General features: G+C 38.9%; 1 protein-coding gene across 6 annotated transcripts in view; it reads left to right on the forward strand.

The window, feature by feature from the left end:
* Positions 1-26147, forward strand: part of USP3 (ubiquitin specific peptidase 3) — a 237012-nt gene that overhangs the window by 209714 nt on the left and 1151 nt on the right. For all 6 annotated transcript variants that reach the window (XM_057722740.1, XM_057722742.1, XM_057722739.1 and 3 more), the window contains 3 exons: positions 23638-23756; positions 24912-25025; positions 25183-25250. In XM_057722740.1, the coding sequence (XP_057578723.1) occupies positions 23638-23756; positions 24912-25025; positions 25183-25250 (301 nt within the window). The remainder of the gene's footprint in view (positions 1-23637; positions 23757-24911; positions 25026-25182; positions 25251-26147) is intronic.

Consider the following 26147-nt stretch of genomic DNA (forward strand, 5'->3'; position numbering starts at 1 on the left):
GTATGGAGCTTCCTTAAAAAAGTAAAAATAGAACTACCATATGATGCAGCAATCCCACTCCTGGACATATATCTGGAGGAAACCGTAATTCAAAAAGACACATGCACCCCAGTGTTCACCGCAGCACTATATACCATAGCCAGGACATGGAAGCAACCTAAATGTCCATCGACAGAGGAATGGATAAAGAAGATGTGGTACATGTATACAATGGAATATTACTCAGCCATAAAAAAGAATCAAATAATGCCATTTGCAGCAACATGGATGGACCTAGAGATTATCATACTAAGTAAAGTAAGCCAGACAGAGAAAGACAAATACCATATGGTATCACTTACATGTGGAATCTAAGAAAACAAGATACTAATGAGCATATATATAAAACAGAAATAGGCCCACAGACATAGAAAACAAACTTATGGTTACCAAAAGGGAAAGGGGGGAGGGATAAATTATTATAGGAGTTTGGGATTAACATATACACACTACTATATATTAAATAGATAACCAACAAAGTCCTACCGTATAGCACAGGAAACTATACTCAATATTTTGTAATAACCTATAAGGGAAAGAAATCTGAAAAAAATAGATACGTATGTATGTATAACAATCACTTTGCTGTACAGCTGAAACTAAGACAATATTGTAAATCAACTATACTTAAGTAAAAAATAAGCAAACAAATAAATAGCTTACTGTCAGCTTTAAAAAGTATATAATAGGGTGTGGTAACACTTCTTTCTCTTCTTGTTTACCACTCATATCAATTAAGGGAACTAGTTTTTCTTAGACAATCCATAGTGTGGTAAATTTTAGTTGAGTGATACTTGACTAGAGTTACTTTTGTGCTTTTTGGACTTGTAATTGTTAATGTTAGTTTTCATTTAAAAAGGAAAGGTGATGAGAAAGACCACTGTCATTTGAAATCATTTAACTGAAAGGGTGTATGAGAGGCTAAAATAACCCCAGGTCTAAACCCTAACAAAGATACCATCCAAAAGGAAAGAAAATGTAGCTTTCTCTTACTAATACTATAAATCAAAGAATCTTAAATAGAATGTTAGCAAATAGAACCCAGTACTGTCCTAAAACAATAATATACAGAAATCAAGTAGGATTTATTCCAATAATGCAAGACTGATTTAATATTAGAAAGTATAATTTATTGGAAGAAGAAAAATCAAAATGCCCAAATGGGTTTTGATAAAACTTCAAGTTCATGACTGATTAAAAGAGGAGGGGGAAAAAGCCCTATTATTATAGGAATAGACATGCTCTTAACTTGTTGATGATTATCCATCAAAAGCTATCAGTGGGGGCTTTCCTGGTGGTGCAGCGGTTAAGAATTGCCTGCCAATGCAGGGGACACGGGTTTGATCCCTGGGTCTGGGAGGATCCCACATCCACATGCCATGGTGCAACTAAGCTCATGGGCTGCAACTACTGAGCCTGCGTGCCACAACTACTGGCCTGCATGCTGCAACTGCTGAAGCATGAGTGCCTAGAACCTGTGCTCTGCAACAAGAGAAGCTACCACACTGAGAAGCCCGCGCATCACAAGCAAGAGTAGCCCCTGCTCGCAGCAACTAGAGAAAACCTGCACGTAGCAACAAAGACCCAACACAGCATCCCCCCCCGCCCAAAAAAAAGCACTATCAGTGATCATCACAGTTAATATTAATAGTAAAGCACTAATGACTTTCCATTACAGTCAGGAATCAGCCAGGACTACTGCTGTCGGAAAAGGCAGTAGACAAGGAAAAGAAATAATACATAGTGAAGAGGAAAGACCAGAGTGTTACATACCTAGAACATTTCAAGAGAATCAGTTGGAAATTATGAAGGAATGTTTAACTCTAGTTATCTCTGGAACGCAGGACTGGGCAGGAGACCTGCTTTTCTAGCCCTCAGTTTAAAAAAAAATGAACACAGATATTAATTTGATAAATAAGTGCTTAATGTTGAGCTAAAAAGTTTAGTAAGATGGCCAAATAGAAAATAGGCACACACAAAAAACTGCTTTCTTATACATAACAAAAGATCCTATTCACAGTTGTATTAAAAACTCAAAAGTACTTAAGGATAAATGTATTGAGAAATATGCAAGAGATTATAAAACTTTATAAATGAGCAGAAAAAGCCAGAATAAACACAGTTATGTCATATTCTTGGATGGGAAGATCCAATATGATAGAGATGTCAGTTCCTGCCAGATTACTCCCTAAATATATTCTAATTAGTTCAGAATTTCTTCTATAAGCAGATATTCTTAAAAGGAACTAAAAAAAGTTTTAAAACAAAAATAATGAAGCAGGACAGAGATGACATAGGTAGTGTCTTAGAAGTATTACTTTAGCAGGTGCAGGTTTAGAAATATGTGTATAGGATGAAAAGATGTTCAACATCACTAATCATCAGAGAAATGCAAGTCAAAGCCACAATGAGGTATCACCTCACACCAATCAGAATGGCCATCATCACAAAATCTGGAAACAACAAATGTTGGAGAGGGTGTGGAGAAAAGGGAACTCTCCTGCACTGTTGGTGGGAATGTAAGTTGGTACAGCCACTATGGAAAACAAATTGGAGGTTCCTTAAAAAACTACAAATAGAACTACCATATGATCCAGTAATCCCATTACTGGGCATATACCCAAAGAAAACCATAATCCCAAAAGAAACTTGTACCATAATGTTTATTGCAGCACTATTTACAATAGCCAGGACATGGAAGCAACCTAAATGCCCATCAACAAATGAATGGATACAGAAGATGTGGCATATATATATACAATGGAATATTACTCAGCTATAAAAAGGGATGAGATGGAGCTATATGTAATGAGGTGGATAGACCTAGAGTCTGTCATACAGAGTGAAGTAAGTCAGAAAGAGAAAGACAAATATTGTATGCTAACTCACATATACGGAATCTAAAAATGGTACTGGTGAACTCAGTGACAAGAACAAGGAAGCAGATACAGAGAATGGACTGGAGAACTCGAGGTTTGGGAGGGGGCGGGGGGGTGAAGGGGAAGCTGAGACGAAGCGAGAGAGTAGCACAGACATATATATACTACCAACTGCAAAATAGATAGTCAGTGGGAAGTTGTTGTATAACAAAGGGAGTCCAACTCGAGGATGGAAGATGCCTTAGAGGACTGGGGCGAGGAGGGTGGGGGCGACTCGAGGGGGGGGAGTCAAGGAAGGGAGGGAATACGGGGATATGTGTACAAAAACAGATGATTGAACTTGGTGTACCCCCAAAAAAATAATAAATAAATAAATTTAAAAAAAAGAAATATATGTATAGGAATTTACTGTATGGCAAAGATGACACTTCAAATTAGCGGAGAAAATAAGAAATTAGTAAGTTGTTAGTGTAAATGAAAATTTATGTGGGAATCATTAGTTTCATTCCTAACTCATGTTTTCCCAAATTAACTTGAGCCTTCAAGATTTAGTGTGAAAAATGAAATCACAAGGACATTATAGTAAAACATCTTTTTGATCATGTTGTAGGAGAGAGCTTTCTAAGTATATCACGAAGGCTAGAAATTCATGAATTTAACTGTATAATGGTAAAAGATGCCATAAGCAAAGTAGAAAAGATGGTGAACTTGAAACTAATATTTGTAACATGTATGAAAAAAGTACTTGGGCAAATATATGAATAAGAAAGAAAGGCACATGGTCAATTTAACATCTGGAAAAATACTAAGTCACTTATATTCAAGAAAGTGTAAGTAAAGCAAAATTGGTCAAGATGATAAAGACAGATAATGTGCATTGTTCAGGAAAGTTTCATAAGGTGGGCACTCTCATATATTAGGAGTATAAATTGGTACAATTGTTTTCAGAGGGTAGTGATCACCATTCTTTTTTTTAGACATAGTAGTTTCATTTGTGAATGTGGACAGTAACATATGTAAAAGATATTCGTGGAAACATTGCTGTTGCAAAAAATCAAACAATTTATATGTCCACCAGTAGGGCATTGGCATCTTGTGCTATGTAGCATTTAAGAAAGATAAAACTGATCAACAGCTAGGCCACAGAAAGAGAGCTTCAAAATATTGTAGAGACAGACACTATCCATGGAAGTATGTATATAGAATTCTTCCATGAATTCTTCCATTTGTATAAGATTTTTAAAAATGTGCATTAAAATTCTTGTGCAGTGCACACCTGCTCACAGTGATTATCTTAGTGGGTAGTGAGATTGAGAAAGAAATGGAACTGGGACTATTTTTCATCTCTTTTACATTGTTTGAGTTTTTTTAACTTATTGTATCACTTTTATATATTTGGGGGAGTAAAACAAAATGTGGATTATTTAAGCATACTTCCCAGTTACTGCTTTATTAAATTTATTTAGTGCATAAAGTGATCTAGTAACTTTAACAAAATCAGCTTTATTCCTTGCTCTCTATAGGATGCTATTTAACAGTTTATATAATGCGTTAGGCTGACAGTTATATGTCCTGAAACCTTTAAGAATCGTAGGAGTTTCAGAAGCCACCGTGGCATGTACATGTGTGTGTGTGTGCGCATATATATATATATATTTTTTTCCCTCATGAAATGCAGTAAAGTACAAATGAAAAAGTTAAGCAGTTTCCTCAGATCCCTAAGGGAGGTAAGTAGAGAACAACAAAACTTGGCTGAGGTGTGAGTGCTGGGTGCCTAGTAGGCTGGTCACTGGCCATGTGACTCACTTCCACATATGAGCTCTGAGATGACATTCATATTCATGCTGCTGCAAAATATTAAACTGTAGTACATTTCGGAGTCATTCAGACTTTTCAAATAGTTAAGATGGCAGTTGTCAAATCTGTGAATGTGAAGGAGATGCTGTATCTAGGCAGACTTCCTTTTAAAGAAATGTTTGCACGTAGGTTTCAAACAAAGAAGTAAGGTTATTTGTATGTTTGTTGTAGAATTTGGGGACATTTCAAAAGAGCACAAAGAGGAAAATAAACATTCCTTATAAGCTTACTTCTAGAAATACCATGGTTAAGGATATTTTTAAAACCTATTTAAAAGCTCTTGTATAAAAAGGCAGCAGTTGGAACTTTAGAATTATTTTGAGTTATTTTTTTTAACCCATAGAAACCATTACAAATAGGCCTTAACTTTTTAGGAGAGCTAAAGAAGCTTTTTAAAACCCATAGGGAGGGACTTCCTAGGTGGCGCAGTGAATAAGAATCTGCCTGCCAATGCAGGGGACACGGGTTCGATCCCTGCCCCAGGAAGATCCCACATGCCACAGAGCAACTAAGCCCATGCACTGCAACTATTGAGCCTGTGCTCTAGAGCCCGTGAGCCACAACTATTGAGCCTATGTGTCACAACTACTGAAGCCCACGCGCCTGGAGCCCGTGCTCTGCAACGAGAGGCCACCGCAATGAGAAGCCTGCGCACCACAAGGAAGAGTAGCTAGCCCCTGCTCGCCGCAACTAGAGAAAGCCCGTGTGCAGCAATGAAGACCCAACACAGCCAATTAAAAAAAAACAAACCCCATAGGGAGATGATTGTAGTAGTGGGGGTAGTTCTCTTCAAATCCAGCAAGGATTTATAATGTCATTTCTTTATTGAAATTCCCTAGAGGCTGCCCCCTGCACAGCAATTTTCTGACTTGCTCATCGTCTGGGTCCAGCTGCAGGTGTGGGCTTCCTGTGCCTGTGGCAGCACCAGGGAGAGGTGGGAGAACACAAAGAGGGCTCTTAGAGGCAGTGGGGGCCACCATTTTTAAAACTGAGTGTTGGAAAAACTAGGCTCAGCTTGTATTGCTTGCTTACGAATTGTCTAATGGGCCTTTCATGTCTTCTATTCCATTTTGGTTTATCATGTACGGCCCCTCGTAAAAAGGAGGGAACTCTGCACTATCTTGTACATAAGTCGGTTGTGGGACCACTTACTTGCTGATCACCTCATAAGTTTAAGCCTCTCAAGGAGTCAGGGAGGAAATACAAAGGAAGAAAATGTTGGAAAGCAGAAAGGTGGTGGGGGAAGGTGAAATTGTGTCGGGGAGAAGATGAGGACTGGCAGGTTGCTGGAGGGAGGGGCTTTGTTTTCAGACAAGGAGCAGGATGGTGCAGGGCCAAGGCCAGACTCTGGCTGTAGGCCCTGCATGTGGGAAGTGGGAGGGGCCTCCCCATGGAGGGAGTGCTGTAGTGTGGCTGCAGAGGCACCTGCCAGTGTCTTGGCAGGAAGAAGAAACCAGAGAATAGTCTAGTACTTCTGTGCATTTTACATTTTGGCCTCAAAAATGCAAATGAGTTGCTGTGAAGTGTTGACGTATTCTTTCAATAATCAACATTTTTAAGGGTATCATATTTATGAAATTAGAGGGTCTAAATAATTATCAAAGAAGACTTTTACAGCCCCACCTACTAATTCATTAGTAACTCCCTCTGAATGACCACATGCTTCCACACACAGGAAAGTGGTTCAGTGCAAGTTAAAAATAAGGAAAAGATACTTCCCCACCATCAAGTTGTCTCTGCTTCTCAGTGTTGTGTGGCTGGGGAGACCTGGGGAACGGGTGTCTTGCTAGCAAATCATGCTACCACCTGGTTAATATGGGATGAAGAAGCTGAGTGACCAAGCATCTCAGAGTCATCATTATTGCCTACTCTCTTGTTTATGAAAGTTTCAGGCAGATATTGACTTTTGTTTATGCTGGTATAAAATATACATAAAATTTACCATGTTAATAATTTTTAAGTGTACAATTCAGCAGCATTCAGTAAACTCAATATTATGCAAGCATTACCAGTATTTCCAGAACTTTTAAAATCATCCAAAACAGAAAAAGTGCCAGTTAAACAACAACTCCCCATTCCTCTCTCCCTAGCCCTGGTACCTCTATTCTACTTTCTATGAATCATACTATTATCCTTCTGTGACTGGCATATTTCACTTAGCATAATATTTTCAAGGTTCATTCACATTATGGCACGTATCAGAATTGCCTTCCTTTTTAAGGCTGAATAATATTCTATTGTACATATATACCACACTTTGTTTATTCATTAATCTGTTGATGTAAACTTGGGTTGCTTTTACCTTTTGGCTGTTATGAATAGTGTTGCTGCAAATGTAAGTGTACAGATATCTGTTTGAATCCCTGCTTTCAGTTCTTCTGAGTACATACCTAGGAGTGGAATTGCTAGATCATATGGTAATTATTTAACTTTTTGAGGTATTACCAAATTGTTTTCCACAGTGGCTGTAGCATTCTGCATTCCCACCAGCAATGCATGAGGGTTTTAATTTCTCCATATTCTAGCTAACACCTGTTATTTTTCAGGTTTTTTTTTTTTTTTTAAATACTAGCCATCATAGTGAATGTGGAGTGGTATCTCATTGTGGTGTTGACCTGCATTTTACTAATCATTAATGATGTTGAGTGATGTGCTTATTGGCCATTTGTGTATCTTCTCTGGGGAAATATCTGAGTCCTCTGCCAATTTTTTAATCAAGTGGTTTATTTTTGTTGTTATTGACTTGTTGGAATTCTTTATATGTTTTACCTATGAATCCCTTATTAGAGACATGATTTGCAAATGTTTTTCTCCCATTCTGTGGTTTGTCTTTTCACTCTTTTGTTAGTGTATTTTGTGATACACAAAAGTTTTTAATTTTGACAAAGTCCAGTTTACCTAATTTTTCTTTTGTTGCCTCTGCTTTTGGTATATCAAAGAAATCACAGTCAAATCCAAAGTCATGAAGCTTTTCCCTTATATATATATATATTTTAAGTACTTTTATTGAAATACAGTTAACAGACAATAAACAGCATATATTTAGAGTGTACAATTTGGTATCCCAGTCTCCCAATTCATCCCCCCCAACCCTCCCCGCTTTCCCCACTTGGTGTCCATGTGTTTGTTCTCTACATCTGTGTCTCTATTTCTGCCTTGCATTTCCTCTTTCACAGTTGTTAGCATTTGCCTTATGTATTGAGGTGCTCCTATATTGGGTGCATATATAATTGTTATCTCCTCTTCTTGAATGGATCCCTTGATCTTTATGTAATGTCCTTTCTTGTCTCTTGTAACATTTTTTATTTTAAAGTCTATTTTATCTGATATGAGTATGGCTACTCCAGCTTTCTTTTGATTTTCATTTGCATGGAGTATGTTTTTCCATCCCCTCACTTTCCGTCTGTATGTGTCCCTAGGTCTGAAGTGGGTCTCTTCGAGACAGCATATATATGGGTCTTGTTTTTGTATCCATTCAGCCAGTCTGTGTCTTTTGGTTGGTGCATTTAATCCATTTACATTCAAGGTAATTGTCGATATGTATGTTCCTATTACCATTTTCTTAATTGTTTTGTTTTTGTTTTTGTAGGTCCTTTTCTTCTCTTATGTTTCCTGCTTAGAGAAGTTCCTTTAGCATTTGTTGTAGGGCTGGTTTGGTGGTGCGGAATTCTCTTAGCTGTTGCTTGTCTGTAAAGCTTTTGATTTCTCCATCAAATCTGAATGAGATCCTTGCTGGGTAGAGTATTCTTGCTTGTAGGTTCTTCCCTTTCATCACTTTAAATATATCATGCCACTCCCTTCTCGCTTGCAGAGTTTCTGCTGAGAAATCAGCTGTTAACCTTATGGGAGTTCCCTTGTATGTTATTTGTCATGTTTCCCTTGTTGCTTTTAATAACATTTCTCTGTCTTTAATTTTTGTCAGTTTGACTACTATATGTCTTGGTGTGTTTCTCCTTGGATTTATCCTGACTCTCTGTGCTTCCTGGACTTGAGTAGCTATTTCCTTTCCCATATTAGGGAAGTTTTCAACTATAATCTCTTCCAGTATTTTCTCGGGTCCTTTCTTTCTCTATTCTCCTTCTGGGACCCCTATAATGCCAATGTTGGTGCGTTTAACATTGTCCCAGAGGTCTCTTAGGCTGTCTTCAGTTCTTTTCATTCTTTTTTCTTTATTCTTTTCCACATCAGTGATTTTCACCATTCTGTCTTCCAGGTCACTTATTCGCCCTTCTGCCTCAGTTAATCTGCTCTTGTTTTCTTCTAGTGTAGTTTTCATTTCTGTTATTGTGTTGCATATCTCTGTTTGTTTGCTCTTTAATTCTTCTGGGTCTTTGGTAAACTTTTCGATCTTTGCATCCAGTCTTTTTTCAAAGTCCTGGATCATCTTCACCATCATTATTCTGAATTCTTTTTCTGGAAGGGTGCCTATCTCCTCTTCATTTAGTTTTTTTTTCTGGGGTTTTATCCTGTCCCTTCATCTGGTACAAAGTCCTCTGCTTTTTCATTTTCTCTATCTTTCTGTGGCTGTGGTTTCAGGTCCACAGGATGAAATACTGCTGATACTGCTTGATACTGCTGTCTGTCCTCTTGTGGAGGAAGCTATCTAGGAGGCTTGTGTGTGCTTCCTGTTGGGAGGGACCGATGGTGGGTAGGGCTGGGTGGGCGGAGCTCAGTAAGACTTTAATCTGATTTGGTGGGCAGAGCTCAGTAAAACTTTAATCTGCTTGTCTGTTAATGGGTGGGGCTGTGTTCACACCTTGTTGGTTGTTTGGCCTGAGGCTACTTAGGACTGGAGCTTATAGGCTCTTTGGTGGGGCTAATCGTGAACTCTGGGAGGGTTCACACCAATGAGCACTTCCCAGAACCCCTACTGCCAGTGCCCCTGTCTCCTTGGTGAGCCACAGCTGCTCTCCCCCCCCCCCACCTCTGCAGGCAACCCTCCAACACCAGCAGGTAGGTCTGGTTCAGTCTCCTATGGGGTCACTGCTCCTTCCCCCTGGGTCCTGGTGAGCACACTTTTTTGTGTGCCCTCCAAGAGTGGAGTCTCTGTTTCCCCCAGTCCTATGGAGGTCCTGCAATCAAATCCTGCTGGCTTTCAAAGTCTGATTCTCTGGAGATTTCTCCTCCTGTTGCTGGACTCCCGGGTTTGGAAGCCTAACATGGGGCTCAGAACCCTCACTTTATGTGGGTGGACTTCTGCAGTATAACTGTTCTCCAGTTTGAGTCCCCCACCCAGCATTTATGGGATTTGATTTTAATGCGATTGTGCCCCTCCTACCGTCTCATTGCAGCTTCTCCTTTGTCTCTGAATGTGGGGTGTCTTTTTTGGTGAGTTCCAGTGTCTTTCTGTTGATGATTGTTCAGCATTTACTTGTAATTCCGGTGCTCTTACAAGAGGGAGTGAGCGCACGTCCTCCTACTCCACCATCTTCCCCTTATATTTTCTTATAAGAGTTTTGAATTAATTTTTGTATATGGTATTAGGTAAGGGTCCAGCTTCATTCTTTCGTGTGTGGATATCCAGTTCCCTAGCACCATTTGTTGAAAAGACTGTCATTTCCCCATTGAATGGTCCTGTTGCTCTTGTCAAAATTCTATTGATCATATATTTGAGTGTTTATTTCTGGACTCTCTATTCTGTTTCACTTTATGTCAGTACTGCTGCTATATTTGGAACAATTTCCTCTGAAAAAATCCTGAAAACTAACTTTATGTCAGTACCACACGGTGGCTTTGTAGTAAGTTTTGAAATCAGAAAAGTGTGAGTCCTACAACTTTGTTCTTTTTCAGATTGTTTTAGCTATTTTTGGATTCTTTCAGAGTCCATGTGAATTTTAGAATGGGCTTTTCTATTTCTGTAAAAAATGCCATTGGGGTTTCTATAGAAATTGTATTGATTCTTTGCACTTCTACTGGTGGTATTGTCATGTTAACAATATCAAGACTTCCAATCCATGAACGTGGGATGTCTTTCCATTTATTTAGGTCTATAAATTTCCTTCAGCAGTGTTTTGTAGTTTTCAGTACAAATCTTTTATCTTCTTGGTTAAATGTTTTACTAAGTATTTTATTCCTTTTAAAAATGCTATTGTAAATTAAATTGTCGTAATTTTCTTTTTGGGTTGTTCATTGTTAGTGTACAGAAACAACTGATTTTTGTGTGTTGATTTTGTATCCTATAACTTTACCAAATTGGTTTATTTGTTCTAGCAGTTTGCTTTTTTTATCTTTAGGGTTTTCTACATAAAAGATCATATCATCTACAAACAGATCATTTTACTTTTTCCTTTTCAATTTTAATGCCTTTTCTTTCTTTTTCTTGGCTAATTGCTCTGGCTAAAACTTCCAGTACTATGTTGAATACAAGTGGCAAAAGCATTCTTATCTTGTTCCTAATCTTAGGGGAAAAGTTTTCAGTCATTCACCATTCAGTATGATGTTTGCTTTGAATTTTTCATATATGGCCTTTATCACGTTAAAGAAGTAGCCTTCTTTTCCTATTTATTGTTTACATGCTGATTTTTTTAAGCTCTTTATTGGAATATAATTGCTTTACACTCTTGTACCAGTTTTTGAGGTACACCAAAGTCAATCAGCTGTATTTATACATATATCCTCATATTCCCTCCCTCCCGCGACTCCCTCCCACCAACATGCTGATTTTTAAATGTGGAAAATTCTTTTTTTCTTTCCTATGTCTCATCCCATTCCCCACCTCCCCCTCCTTCTCTGCAAGGTTATAGCTTTTCACATGATGCAACAAATACTTGCCGATGGAAGTTCTCATGGTTTCAGCTTCAGAGATTACAAGCACCATAGTGATCAACCTAGAGGAATTCAAAGTACCAGCCAGTCTGTGGTATAGTCAGTGCTCTTTGTAGCTAGAGATGTGTAACTTGGGAGGTCCCTAAGGGAAGCATCGCTCTAATATTTGTTACTTGCTTCAGGAAATAAAAGGTCAAAACAATATACCCTTTCCTAGGAACCATCCCTGACGTAAAATAGCAAGTTGGCAATGTTGTATTAATGAAATCTATTAGGACAAAGTCAAGAGAGAAGAGTCACCTCCACTGGAGGCTGTGAAAGACACACACACACACACACACACACACACACACACACACAAAAGAAGTGAAAAGTTGAGAGGGAGGGGTGGGATGTACATTCCAGGTACTGGGATCAGGGAGCAAACGTATAATCAAGAATGCTTGGGGGGAATTGAACCAGTGTTTTTTTTGGTCAGTCTCCCAAGGCAATAGAAATAAAAACAAAAATAAACAAATGGGACCTAATCAAACTTACATGCTTTTGCACAGGAAAATAAACCATAAACAAAACAAAAAGACAGTATACATTTACTGTCCTATGTGACAGTTTCATCATTGTTAGAGATTTCAGTAATTAAAATGGGAAACAGAAGCTTAGGTTATTTTCCTTATCAAAACTATGTTCCTTGGAGCCACATTATTATGATGGTTTTCATGCTCTTGTATGTTGGATGTCTTAAGCTGAATGCAGTTTAGGGGATCTTTTCTAATTACAGGAAGGTCCTTCTTTCCTTCAACACTGTGACCTGACCTGCGAGAGATCTGTACTATACACTACATAAATGGCTAACAAGTCAGTTGCAAACCAGCTGAGTGTATAAATCTTTGCGCTGGTGCTGAAATCTCTTCAGAATAGTCGTCATGATCTCCAAGTTTGTTTCAGAAAATCTCTTCAGAATAGTCGTCATGATCTCCAAGTTTGTTTCAGAGTTTGCAGTCACAGCTGAAGATGAAACACTAATGAATGTTGAATTCTCATGCTTTAGGTGTACTTCCTTTTTAGAGTTTTTGGTTATGTGCTATTTTTACCATAGTGTTTCATTTAAATTTCTTACACGCTAACTTCATTTGTGCGATTGAAATAAAATTGCAGCATATACACGTTTGGGGAAGAAAAAAAAGACAACCTACAGAATGGGAGAAAATATTTGCAAAGTATGACCAACAAGGGATTAATTTCCAAAATATACAGACAGTACATACAACTCAACAAAAAAACAACCCAACTGAAAAATGGCATAAGACCTAAATAGACATTTCTCCAAAGAAGAAATACAAATGGCCAATAGGCACATGAAAAAATGCTCATCACTAATTATTAGAGAAATGCATATCAAAACTACAGTGAGGTACCACCTCATGCCAGTCAGAATGGCCATCATTAAAAAACTATACAAATAATAAATGCTGGAGAGGGTGTGGAGAAAAGGAAAGTCTCCTACACTGTTGGTGGGAATGTAAGTTGGTGCAGCCACTGTGGAAAACAGTATAGAGGTTTCTTAAAAAACTAAAAATAGAGTTGCCATATGATCTAGCAGTCCTGTTCCTGGATATATACATCCAGACAAAACTCTAATCCAAAAAGATACATGCACCCCTATGTTCATAGCAGCACTTGCTCACAATAGCCAAGACATGGAAACAGCCTAAATGTCCATCAACAAATGAATGGATAAGAAAGACGTGGTACATATATACAATAGAATACTACCCAGCCATAAAAAAGAATGAAATAATGCCATTTGCAGCAACAGGAATGCAACTACAGATTATCATATTAAATGAAGTCAGAAAGAAAACAACAAATACCATATGATATCACTTACATGTGGACTCTAAAATATGACACAAATGAACCTATCTACAAAACAGAAATAGACTCATGGACATAGAGAACAGACTTGGGGTTGCCAAGGGGGAGAGGGTTAGGAGAGGGATGGAGTGGGAGGTTGAGGTAAGCAGATGTAAGCTATTATATATAGAATGGGTAAACAATAAGTTCCTACTGTATAGCACAGAGAACTATATTCAATATCCTATGATAAACCATAATGGAAAAGAATATAAAAAGAATATATGTATACATATAACTGAATCACTTTGCTATACAGCAGTAATCAACACAATGCTGCAAATTAACTGTACTTCAATTTCCAAAAAAAGGGGGAAAAAAAAGAATGTATGGGGGGGAGGGGGGCAGGTTCCAGCTCAAGATGGTGACATAGGAAGATCCTGAGCTTAACTCATTCCATGGACACACCAAATCTACAGCTTCATATGGAATAATTTGCTCTGAAAAAAACCCTAAAAACTAACAGTGACTCCTGCACATTGGGCAAGTAAGAAGGGAACCACATTGTAGTGGGTAGGAGAGGCTGAGACACAATCTCACCATAAGCCCACACCCAGGGCAGCGACCACATAGGGAGGGAACTCAAAACCCAGAGCTCTCCCTGAGAAGGGAAGGGTTTGAAACCCACACCAGGCACCTCAATTTTTAAGACCTGCACTTGAGAGGTAAGGCCTCAAAATAGCTTTGAAAACCAGCAGGGCTTGTGTCCCGCAGACCCATGAGACTTAGAAATGGCTCTTAAAGGGCTCATGCACAGACTCACTCACTTTAGGGCCCCATGCAGAAGCAGCCATTTGAAAAGCACTGAGACTTTATGTGAGGCATCAGCCTGAGGGGCAGGGGCCTGCTGGGATACCCTCCAGGGATGGAGGCTGGCGGGTGCCATCTTCATGCTCTCCCTCTGCCTTGGTAAAACCTGCAGGTGCCGCATTGTGTGTGTGTGTATTCTGGTTTTGGTGGGTGCCATCTTTATATTTCCTTTCTTTTTTGCTCCAGCCAGCAGGCACCATCTTCAAGCTCTCCTCTGCCACACTCCAGAGCACCAATATCTCTTACATGCATCTGGTGCCCTGGTTTTTGCAGCTCCCATCAGGGGATGCCTCTTGATCACCTGGCTTTGGAGGCCAGAGGGGTTTGCGTTCATTCCTGCATCCCATGAGGCTATAACATTGGAGAGACAGTTTTTGGCAGACTGCCATCTCCACAGACTTGCATAGGAAACCAGGCTGAAACACACCCAGTCTTTCTGAGACTTTGTTTGGCTTGAGGGGCAGGCTTCTGGTCTGGCACTGTTCTAGGGGCCTACAGAGTTGCTCTCAGGGAATGGAGGCCAGTGGATGCAACCTTTGTGTTCTCCTCGGGCCTTGCTCTAGCTCATCAGTATCTTCCAGAAAGGAGCTTATACACTTGTTTGACACTTGGATTTTTGTACCTGCTGTCTGGGGGACATCTTTATATCACCCAAGTCTGGTGGCCAGTGGGGCTTATGCTCACAGGTCTCACAGTATTGTAACTAATGGAGAAAGAGCTCTTAAACAGCTATCACCCTTCAGGCACAGCAGGAAGCAACAGACCTAAAAGCTCAGCCTTTCTTTGAAAGAGGCCTATTGGCTTATCATCATAGCTACAGCCTGAGCGGTAGGCTTCTAATTAGGTACACATCTAAGGGCTAACTATAATCCTTTCCAGAGACCCTGGAGGGTAGATGCTGTCTTCTCCTTCTGCCATGCTTCACAGCTCCAGTATCTCCTGGAGGGGAGCTTTTACATGTGCCTGGTGCCCCATTTTTTGTGGCTGCAGCCCATGGGATGCCCCTTGATTGCCTGTCTCTGGAGGCCGGGGGGAGGGACTTGTGTTCCTGGCTCCCACAGGACTGTAACCATTGGAGACAGTGCTTGGTAGGCTACCACCTCCAGGGCACAGCACAGACAGCAGACTAAAACACACCCCAAGTCTTCCTGTAAAAGAGGCCAGTTTATTTATCCTGGGGCTTTGGCCTGAAGGGCAGGCTTCTGGCTTGGCCCACACCTCTGGGCCAATAGAGTTACTCAGGGAAAATGGGCCAGGGAGGCCATCTTTGCATGCTCCCTCTGCCTTGCCACAGCTCACTAGTATCTCCCAGAAAGGAGTTTATACCTATGTCTGGACCTCAATTTTTTTTGACTCTGGTGGGAGGAACACCTCCAGGTCACCTGCCTCTGGTGGCCAGTGAAACTTATGTTTGCAGTCCCATAGGACTGTATGTATTTGCATACTTTAAAAGCTGCTGCCTGAGATTCTTCCCTTTGGGACACTGACAGGTCTTGGCACACCTTCAACTACTAGGAACTGTTAAAAATAAAACAGATGGCTGCTTAGACAATCTTAAAGCTTTGAGAGACAACCAAGAGCTAGGGCATGGTTGAGCAATAAGGTTCATCTCCTACACAAAGTCCACCCCTTCAAGACTGGGAGAGGTGACTGTTGTATCTAATGCATAGAGTCAAGCAAAATGAAGAAACAGAGGACCATGTTCCAAATGAAAGAACAACATAAAGCCTCAGGAAAAAAACCTTAATTAAACAGAGATAAGTAATTCATCTGATAAAGAGTTCAAAACAGTGGTCATAAAGATGCTCACCCATCTCAGGAGAAGAATGGATGAACAATAGTGAGAACTTCAACAAAGAGATAGAAAATATAAATGCCAAATATAGAAGTCACACAGCTAAAGAAAAACTGAACTGAAAAAATACCCTAAAGGGGATAAACACAGACTTGATGAAAGAGAAAAAAGGATCAGTGAACAAGACAGGGCAGTGGGACTCACCCAATCAGAGCAGAAAAAGAAAAAAGATTGAAAAAAGTGAAAATAGCATAAGGGACTTATGGGACATCATCAAGGTAACATTTGCATTATAGGAGTCCCAGAAGGAGAAGAGAGAGAAAGGAGCAGAAAACTTACATGAAGAAATAAGTGCTGAAAACTTCCCTAACCTGGGGAAGGAAATAGGTATCCAGATCCAGGATGACCAGAGAGTTCCAATTAAATTGAACCCAAAGAAACTCACACCAAGATACATTATAATTAAAATGTCAAAAGTTAAAAACAAGGAGAGATTCTTAATTTTTCAGCAGAAACTTTGCAGGCTAGAAGGGAGTAGCACAGTATATTCAAAGCAGTGAAAGAAAAGAACTTACAACAAGAATATTCTACTTGGCAAATTTATCACTCAGAATTGAAGGAGAGAGAGAGTTTTCCAGACAGGCAAAAGCTAAAGGAGTTCGTCGCCACTAAACTGACCTTATAAGAAGTGTTAAAGAGTCGTCTTTAAGCTGAAAATAAAGGTCACTAATTAGTGACAAAAACATATGAAAGTATAAATCTTATTGTTAAAGGTAGTGGATTAATCACATATAAAGCTAGTATGAGGGTTAAAAGACAAGTAGTAAAAATAACTATAACTACAATAATTAAGGGGTACACAAGATAAAAAAGATGTGACATCAAAAACTAGAATGTGGGTGGGAGGAAAATGCATTTGAACTTATCAATTTAAAACCGATTGTTATAAATATAAGTTGTAAGTCTTAAATATATGAGGCTCATGGTAACCACAAAGTAAAAACCTACAGTAAATAACACAAAAGATAGTAAGAAAGAAATTTAAGCATACCACTAAAGAAAGTCATTGAAACACTAACAAAGAGAGCAAGAGGAGAAGAAAGGAACAGAGAGGAACTACAAACAGCCAGAAAACAGTGAACAAAATGGCAGTAGGTACATACCTATCAATAATTATTTTAAATGTAAACAGACTAAATTCTCCGATCAAGAGACAGAGCAGGTGAATGGGTTAAAAAAACAAGACCCATTTATATGCTGCCTACAAGAGAATCACTACAGATAAAAGGACACACAGAGTGCAAGTAGAGGGATGGAAAAATATATTCCATGCAAACGGAAACCAAAAGAAAGCTAGGATGGGTATATCAGACAAAATGGATCTTAAAGACTGTAATAAGAGACAAATATGGGTGTTATATAATGATAAAGGGGTCAATCCAACAAGAGAATGTAACGTATAAATATTTAGGCACCCAATATAGGACCACCTAACTATATAAAGCAAATATCAACAGACTTAAAGTGAGAAATAGCAATACAATAAATAGTGGGGACTTTAATGTCCCAATTATATCAATGCATAAATCATCCAGACAGAAAACCCAAAAGGAAACATTAGCCTTGATGACACATTAGATCAGATGGACTTAACAGAGATATACACAACATTATATACAAAAGCAACAGAACTCACATTCTTCTCCAGTGTACATGGAATATTCCCCAGGTAGATCATATGTTAGGCCACAAAACAAGTCTTCTTTTTTTTGGCATACCATGTGGCTCATGGGATCTTAGTTCCCAGACCAGGGACAGAACCTGGGTCCTTGGCCTTGAAAGCATGGAATCCTAACCACTGGTCCACTAGGGAATTCCTGAAACAAGTCTTAATAAACAACCAGTATGTCAAAGAAGAAATCAAAAGAGAAATCAAACAATACCTTCAGACAAATGAAAAGGGAAATACAACATACCAAACTTATGAGATGCAGCAAAGGCAGTTTTTTTTGTTTTTTGTTTTTTTTTGGCACACGGGCTTAGTTGCTCTGCGGCATGTGGGATCTTCCTGGAGCAGGGATCAAACCCGTGTCCTCTGCATTGGCAGGCGGATTCTCAACCACTGCGCCACCTAGGAAGCCCACAAAGGCAGTTTTAAGAGGGAAGTTCATAGCAATAAATGTGTACCTCAAGAAACAAGAAAAATCTTGAACAAGAACATAACTTTACACCTTAAGGAACTAGAAAAAGAACAAATGAAATCCAAAGTTACTAGAAGGAAAGAAATAACAAAGATCAGAGCAGAAATAAATGAATTAGAGACCAAAAAAGGACAACAGAAAAGATCAATAAAACTAAGAGCTGATTCTTTGAAAAGATAAACTAAATTGCCAAATCTTTTGCTATGATTTATTAAGCAAAAGAGAGAGAGAACTGCAAGTTCCCTGGTGGTCCAGTGGTTGGGACTCCACACTTCCTCTGCAGGGGGCATGGGTTCAACCCCTGGTTGGAGAATTATACAATTATGTAACATATATATATAATACAACATATGATTATATAAAATTATAATTAATTATATATTAAATATATATAATAATTATATAATTAATTGGCATATTATAAATTATATAACATAATTACATAATAAATAAATTGGCATATTAAAAACTATTAAAAAAGAGAGGACTAAGATAAAATCAGAAATGAAAGAGGAGACATTGCAACTGATACCACAGATATACAAAGGATCATAAGAGGCCACTATGAGCAATTATATGCCAACAAATTGGACAATACAGAAGAAATGGATAAATTCCCAGAAACATACAACCTACCAAAACTGAATCATGAAGAAACAGAAAATCTAAAAAGACGGATTACTAGTAAGGAAACTGAATCAGTAATCAAACAGTAGTCCAGGACCAGACAGCTTCACTGGTGAATGCAACCAAACATTCAAAGAAGAATATAATCCTTCTCAAACTCTTTCAATAAACAGAAGAAGAGGGAACACGTCCAAAGTCGTTTCATAAGGCCAACATTACCTAATACCAAAATCACACAAGAACACCACAAAAAAAGAAAATTACAGGCCAATATCCCTGATGAACATAAACACAGAAAACCTCAAAAAATATTAGCATACCCAATTGAACAATACATTAAAAATATCATACACCAATGATAAAGTAGGATTTATTTCAGAGATACAAAGATGGATTTAACATTTGCAAAATCAATCAATGTGATATGCCACATTTACAAAAATGAAGGATAAAAATCATATGATCATCTCTATAGATGCAGAAAAAGATTTGAGAAAATTCAACATCTATTTATGATAAAACTCTCAAACTGGGTATGGAGGAAGTACACCTCAAAATAATAAAGGCCATATATGTTAGGTTGACAGCTAACATCATACTCAGTGGTGAAAAGCTGAAGTCTTTTTTTTTTTTTTTCTAAGATTAGGAACAAGACAAGAATGCCCACTTACGCCACTTTTATTCAACACAGTATTGGAAGACCTAGCCAGAGCAGTTAGGCAAGAAGAAGAAATAAGGGTATTCAAAGCAGAAAGGAAGATGTGAAACTGTCACTATTTGCAGATGACATGACATTATATATAGAAAATCGCAAAGACGCCACCAAAAAACTGTTAGAATAAAACAAATTTAGTAAAGTTGCAAGATACAAAATCAACATTCGAAAACCTGTTGCATTTGTATATGTTAATAATGAACTATCAGAGAAATTAAGAAAACAGTACCATTTACAACTGCATCAAAAAGAATAAAATACTTAGAATTAAATCCAACCAAAGATATTAAAGATGTACTTGGAAAACTGTAAGCCATTGATGAAAGAAATTGAAGATGACACAAACAAATGGAAAGATATATACTGTGCTCACAGAATGGAAGAATCAGTGCTTAAAATGACTGTACGATCCAAGACAATCTACAGATTCAATGCAATCCCTATAAAAATACCAATGGCATTATTCACAGAACTAGAACACATAATTCTAAAATTTGTATGGAACCATGAAAGATCCTGAATAGCCAAAGCAATCTTGAGAAAAAAGCACAAAGCTGGAGGTATTATGCTCCCTGATTTCAAACTATACTACAAAGCTACAGTCATCAAAACAGTATGGTAGGGACCTTCCTGGTGGCACAGTGGTTAAGAATCCACCTACCAATGCAGGGGACATGGGTTTGATCCCTGGTCTAGGAAGATCCCACATGCCATGAAGAAACTAAGCCCACGCACCACAACTACTGAGCCTGCGCTCTAGAGCCCAGTGAGCCACAACTACTGAGCCCATGTGCTACAGCTATTGAAGCCTGCATGCCTAGAACCCATGCTCCACAACAAGAGAAGCCACTGCAATGAGAAGCCTATGCATTGCAATGAAGAGTGGCCCTGGCTTGCCACAACTAGAGAAAGCCTGCACGCAGCAATGAAGATCCAATGCAGCCCAAAAAAACCAAAAAACAGTATGGTATTGGTACAAAAACAGACACCTAGATCAGTGTAACAGAATAGAGAACCTAGAAATAAACCATGCATACATGGTCAGTTAATTTATGACAAAGGAGCCAAGAATATTCAATGGGGATAGGAAAGTCTCTTTCATAAATGGTGTTTGGAAAACCAGTCATATGTAAAAGAATTAAACTGGACCTCTGTGTTACACACAAATTAACTCAATGGATTAAAGAATTAAACATAAGACCCAAAACCCTAAAATCTCTAGAAGAAAACATACACAGTAAGTTCCCTGACATCAGTCTTGGTGATGATTTTTCTGGATCTGACTCCAAAAGCAAAGGCAACAAAAATAAACAAATGGGACTACATTAAACTAAAAAGATTCTGCACAGCAAAGGAAATCATCAACAAAATGAAAAAGCAACCTACTGAATTTGCATCATATATCTGATAAGGAGTTAATATCCAAAATATGTAAAAAACTTACACAACTCAATAGCAGAAAGCAACAATCTGATTACAGTCGACCCTTGAACAATGAGGGGGTTAGTCCATGTATAATTTATAGTTGGCCCTTCATATCCACAGTTCTTCTGCATCCATGTATTCAACCAACCACAGACCACGTAGTATTGTAGTATGTACTACTAAAAAATATCTTCATATAAGTGGATACGCATAGTTTAAACCTGCGTTGTTCAAGAGCCAGCTGAAGGAATGGGCAGAAGATTTCAGTAGACATTTTTCTAAAGAAGACATGCAGAGGGCCGACAGGTATATGAAAAGATGCTCAACATCATTAATTATCAGGGAAATAAAAATCAAAACCACAATGAAATATCACCTCACACCTGTAAGACCGGCTTGTCATCAAGAAGACAACAAATAACAAGTGCTGAGGAGGATGTGGAGAAAAGAGAACCCTCATACACTTCTAGTGGGATTGTAAATTGGTGCAGCCACTATGGAAAACAGTATGGAGGTTCCTCAAAAAATTAAAAATACAACTACCATATGATCCAGCAGCCAGTAGATGATACCACTTCTGGGTATTTATCCAAAGAAAACAAAAACACTAATTTCAAAAGATATATGCACCCTCATGTTCATTGCAGCATTATTTACAATATCCAAGATATGGAAACAGCCTAAGTGTCCACTGATGGATGAATGGGTAAAGAAAATATGATACATATACATACACACAGTCTCACATGCACAATGGAATATAATTCAGCCATGAAAAAGGAAGGAAATCTTGCCATTTGGGACAACACGGATGGATCTTGAGGGCATTGTGCTGAGTGAAATAAATCAGACAGAGAAAGACAAATACCATATGATCTCACTTATGTATGGAATCTAAAAACAAAAAACAAGCTCATAGAACAGACTGGTAGTTGCCAGAATCAGGGGGTGGGAGAGAGGGTAAAATGGGTGAAGGGAGTCAAAAGGGACAAACTTGCACTTAGAAAGTCATTAGGATGTAATGCATAGCATGCTAACTATAGTTAATACTGTATTGTATATTTGGAAGTCACTAAGAGGGTAAATCTTAAAAGTTATCAGAAGAAAGAAATCTGTAACTTATGTATGGTGACTAATGGCAACCAGATTTATTGTGGTCATTTCACAATATATACAAATATTGAATCATATTATACACTTGAAACTAATATTATATGTTATACATTAAAAAGTATGCTTAAAAAAAAGAAGAGTCCATGGGCCCTCTGGCCACATGTTGGCCTGTGTAGAGCCTGGCCCACATCTAAGCCCTGTGAGATCTTGCCCCACTCACTCCCCCGAAGGGGCTCTTTATTGCCAAGGCTGACTGTGACCTGCAGACTGAGTACAGAGTGTTGCCTTCCCTTATATGCTAGGTTTGTGCTTGCCCCCAACTTCTCAAACCAAACATTATATTGTTTAAAGATGCACAAATGCATATATATGGTCTATAAAGACAAGCCAAGAAATGATTAAACAAAAGTCAGGATAATGACTACTTCTGGGGTGGGGGGGGAGGGTTGATTGGGAAGAGGCACCCAGGAAGCTTTTAACAGGGCTGCCGCACAGGCTGCACCCTGCACAGCTCTAGGGGATGCCATTCACCTAAACTCTGGCTCCTCAAGTACTAGAGAGAGTCCATTTCCTTACCAGAGTGGTGGATACATAGGCATTCATATTTTTCTCTAAAAAATAATATATTAATTCTCACAGAACAATACATACATTTTATTGATATATGGACTCATGAATATATTACTAATTTTGTCAGGATTTGGCAAACTTTTTCTGTAAAGGGCCAGATGGTAATTATTTTACAGCAAATAAGGTCTATGTCACAGCTACTCAGTTCTGCTGTTGTAATGTAGAAGCAGCCACAGGACTATATAAATGAGTGGGTGTGGTTATGTTCCAAATTTTATTTACAAAACCTGGTGGCTGGATTTGGCTTGGGGCCAAAGTTTACCAAACCCCAGATTACACAGTTAAATCTTTAAAAGAAAAAAATACAGCCGTGGTTTACCTAGGGGATTTTGAGTAGAAGGAGAAACACAGGATTCACTGGAGATATAGTAGGAAGGTCAGTAATGCAGCTTTCTGTAATCTATGTTTATTAATTATGGCTGTGAAAATGATCTACATTTGACATTTTTATGAACTTGGGGCTTTGTCCTTTGTTATGTAAGATATTGAGAGAATATTGCTGTTTAAACCTTGATTTCATTAGGGAACCATTTTTATCAGAATTATCCAGATTAATTCTTTTACTAATAATAGTACACCCAACTACAGTAATCATGAATTGATCATCACCAGATGTTAGACATGATGCCAGGCACACTGTACATGTTATTTCTCTTCCTCACAACAGTTCTTCAATGTAGACTTTTTTTTTTGGTCTCCATTTTGCAACTGAGAAAGGCTGACTCTTCTAAGGTCAGATAGCTAATAAAGCTGAGATCTGAACCCAAGCTGTTCAGCTTAAAAGTTCGCAGACTTTTTTTGTCTACAGTACACTGCCTCTATAAAAGACATCCTGTTTTAATGCTGCCAAAATCAATTTGGTTTTAGATTGTCTTCGCAGTTTCACCGACTTAGAAGAACTTGATGAGACAGAATTATATATGTGCCACAAGTGCAAGAAGAAACAAAAGTCCACTAAAAAGTTTTGGATTCAAAAACTACCCAAGGTAAGTGTTGAGTTTCAAATTATAATGCAATTTTGAGGGGAAAAAATGCTTACGACTGACTGGAAGACAGATTATTTTTCTGACTTTTTACTTACATAATCTGTTCCGCATTGGTCTCTAGAGTTTTCAGTAAAACTAAATACAACCTTTAAGAAATCATAAGTAAATGTGTCCTAATCACGACGTACAATGTGTGGAGGGGGGTGTTTTCCCACAGCACCAGCAAGAAGCACTTCTCTGACACCATGGGTGTCCTACGATTCAATTCAATTCTAGCACTACCTACCCAGATAGCATCAGATTCCACAGAGAGACGGCTCAGCCCCACAAGTTCACCCTCCACGTCAGACACCAGTCACAAGCCCAGCTTGTTACTTTGTGCATTCCACTTCTCAGCGACAAACTGCAGATTGAGGGTTCCTATGACCCCTTCCTTGGACTTCAGATTCCAGTCGCAAGTCCACATTGTTACCCCTACTTGTGACCAACTAGCTGTAAGTCAGAGGTTCCCATGACCCCCTCTCCTTGGGTTCCATTAATTTGCTAGAGCAGCTCACAGAACTCTAGAAGCCTGTTTGCTCACTAGGTTACCGATACAAATCAACAGCCAGATGAAGAGACACAAAGGGCAAAGTATTGAACAAAGGAGCTTCTGTATGGAATCTGGGACCTGGCATGGTGGCACGTGGAAGAGCTCTGTTTCCCCAACCTAGAATCTCTCCAAACCCTGTGCTTTCAGGCTTCATTACACAGGCACGACTGATTAAACCATTGGCCACTGCTGATCCTTCAACCTCCAGCCCCTCTCCCCTCTTGGGGGTCAGGGGGTGAGACTGAAAGTTCCAACTCTCTCATCTCCATTGGTTCTCTTGGCAACAAGCCCCCATCCCTCATTAACATAAAGAGACACCTTTATGGCTCTCCTCACTTAGACAACTTCAAGGCTTTTAGGAGCTCTGTGCCAGGAAAGGAGACAAAGACTAAAAACATATAAATCACAGTACCACAAAAAGGTATTCATGGAAGAAACCAATATCAAGAATCAAAAGAAAAACTGGTAGGCCACCTAAAATATTGAGACATTAGTACGGTAGTTAATTTTGATTGAAAGGTAAATTGTTTTATTTATAACTTTTGTCTTTATCTCTCATCCAGGTGCTATGCTTACATTTGAAAAGATTTCATTGGACAGCATATTTAAGAAACAAAGTTGATACATATGTAGAATTTCCTCTGAGAGGCCTAGACATGAAATGCTACTTACTAGAGGTAAGGTAATTACCTTTGTTAGCCTGGTGAAAAGATGGCTCTTCAGTAAAATTAAGTCTTCACAAAGAGAGGGTAGAGGTCAGAGGTAGGGAGATGCTGATGGCATTGACCACTGCTCCTAACTCAGTCCTGGGATACCTTTTCCCTTGTTCTGTAGCCTGAGAACAGTGGCCCGGAGAACTGCCTGTACGACCTCGCTGCTGTGGTGGTGCACCATGGTTCTGGGTGAGTATGCCAGCAGGCTTCTCAGGGTTGGGAAGAGCATAGTGAAGACCTGCAGTTTTGCACCACTCTCGATAACTCTCCCCAGACTTCCTATGCAGTAGATTTAGATTCATTAAAGTGGGTGAAGTAGAACTTTCCTTCAATCTTGGTGGGCAGGAGTATTCCTGACAGGATGTTGCAAAGCCTGAAGAGAAGGCACATGAAAGCAAAATGGAGAAAGGTTCATTTGAACCCAGCATTCAGAACAAGTCTATTGTCCACAAAATCCTGAGTAGTCTTTACTCCAGAGCTGTTGATTCCCTTGGCCAGTTGATATTTCAGTGGGGGGAAATGGGGGGGTCATTTAGAATAACTTCGTGACATTCTCGATTGCTTTTTTCCCTGAAAATCTGTGTTGGGGTATATACCTTCTTATTTCTGGTCTGCTTGGGAATGGCAGTTTTACCTTCAGACTTGGCAAACCATTATCCATGTTGAAAATCCTTTTCCCTTTGAACTTTGTAGACATTGCTCCACTGACTTCACTATTCATAATTGTAAATGACAAGTCCACTGCATGTCTGATTCTCATTTGTTTTTTCTTTGCACTTAAGAATTGCATCGGATGCATTTCTGTTTGGTAGTTGAGAGGGATACTCTTAGTCTGGTGTCTTCAGCTCACGGAAATATTGTTGTAAGGGTTTTTCTAACAGCGTATGAAGGTCTCTGTTCTATCTATAGGCTTTCTCCTACCTGGGAGGGCTGACTCTGGGGCTCCATGTGTGAGTGAATGGGTGGGTCATGCTGCGAGAGAAAAACCTTTGATGGCCAAAGTAGGAGGGGACGGCTTCCCTGGAGGCAGATTTCTGTCTTATGCTCAGATTTCTTCTAAGACTCTGATAGGAAATCCAGTCCTCA

Source organism: Hippopotamus amphibius, chromosome 2 (assembly GCF_030028045.1).
Source record: "Hippopotamus amphibius kiboko isolate mHipAmp2 chromosome 2, mHipAmp2.hap2, whole genome shotgun sequence".
In the NCBI taxonomy this organism is placed as follows: Eukaryota; Metazoa; Chordata; class Mammalia; order Artiodactyla; family Hippopotamidae; genus Hippopotamus; species Hippopotamus amphibius.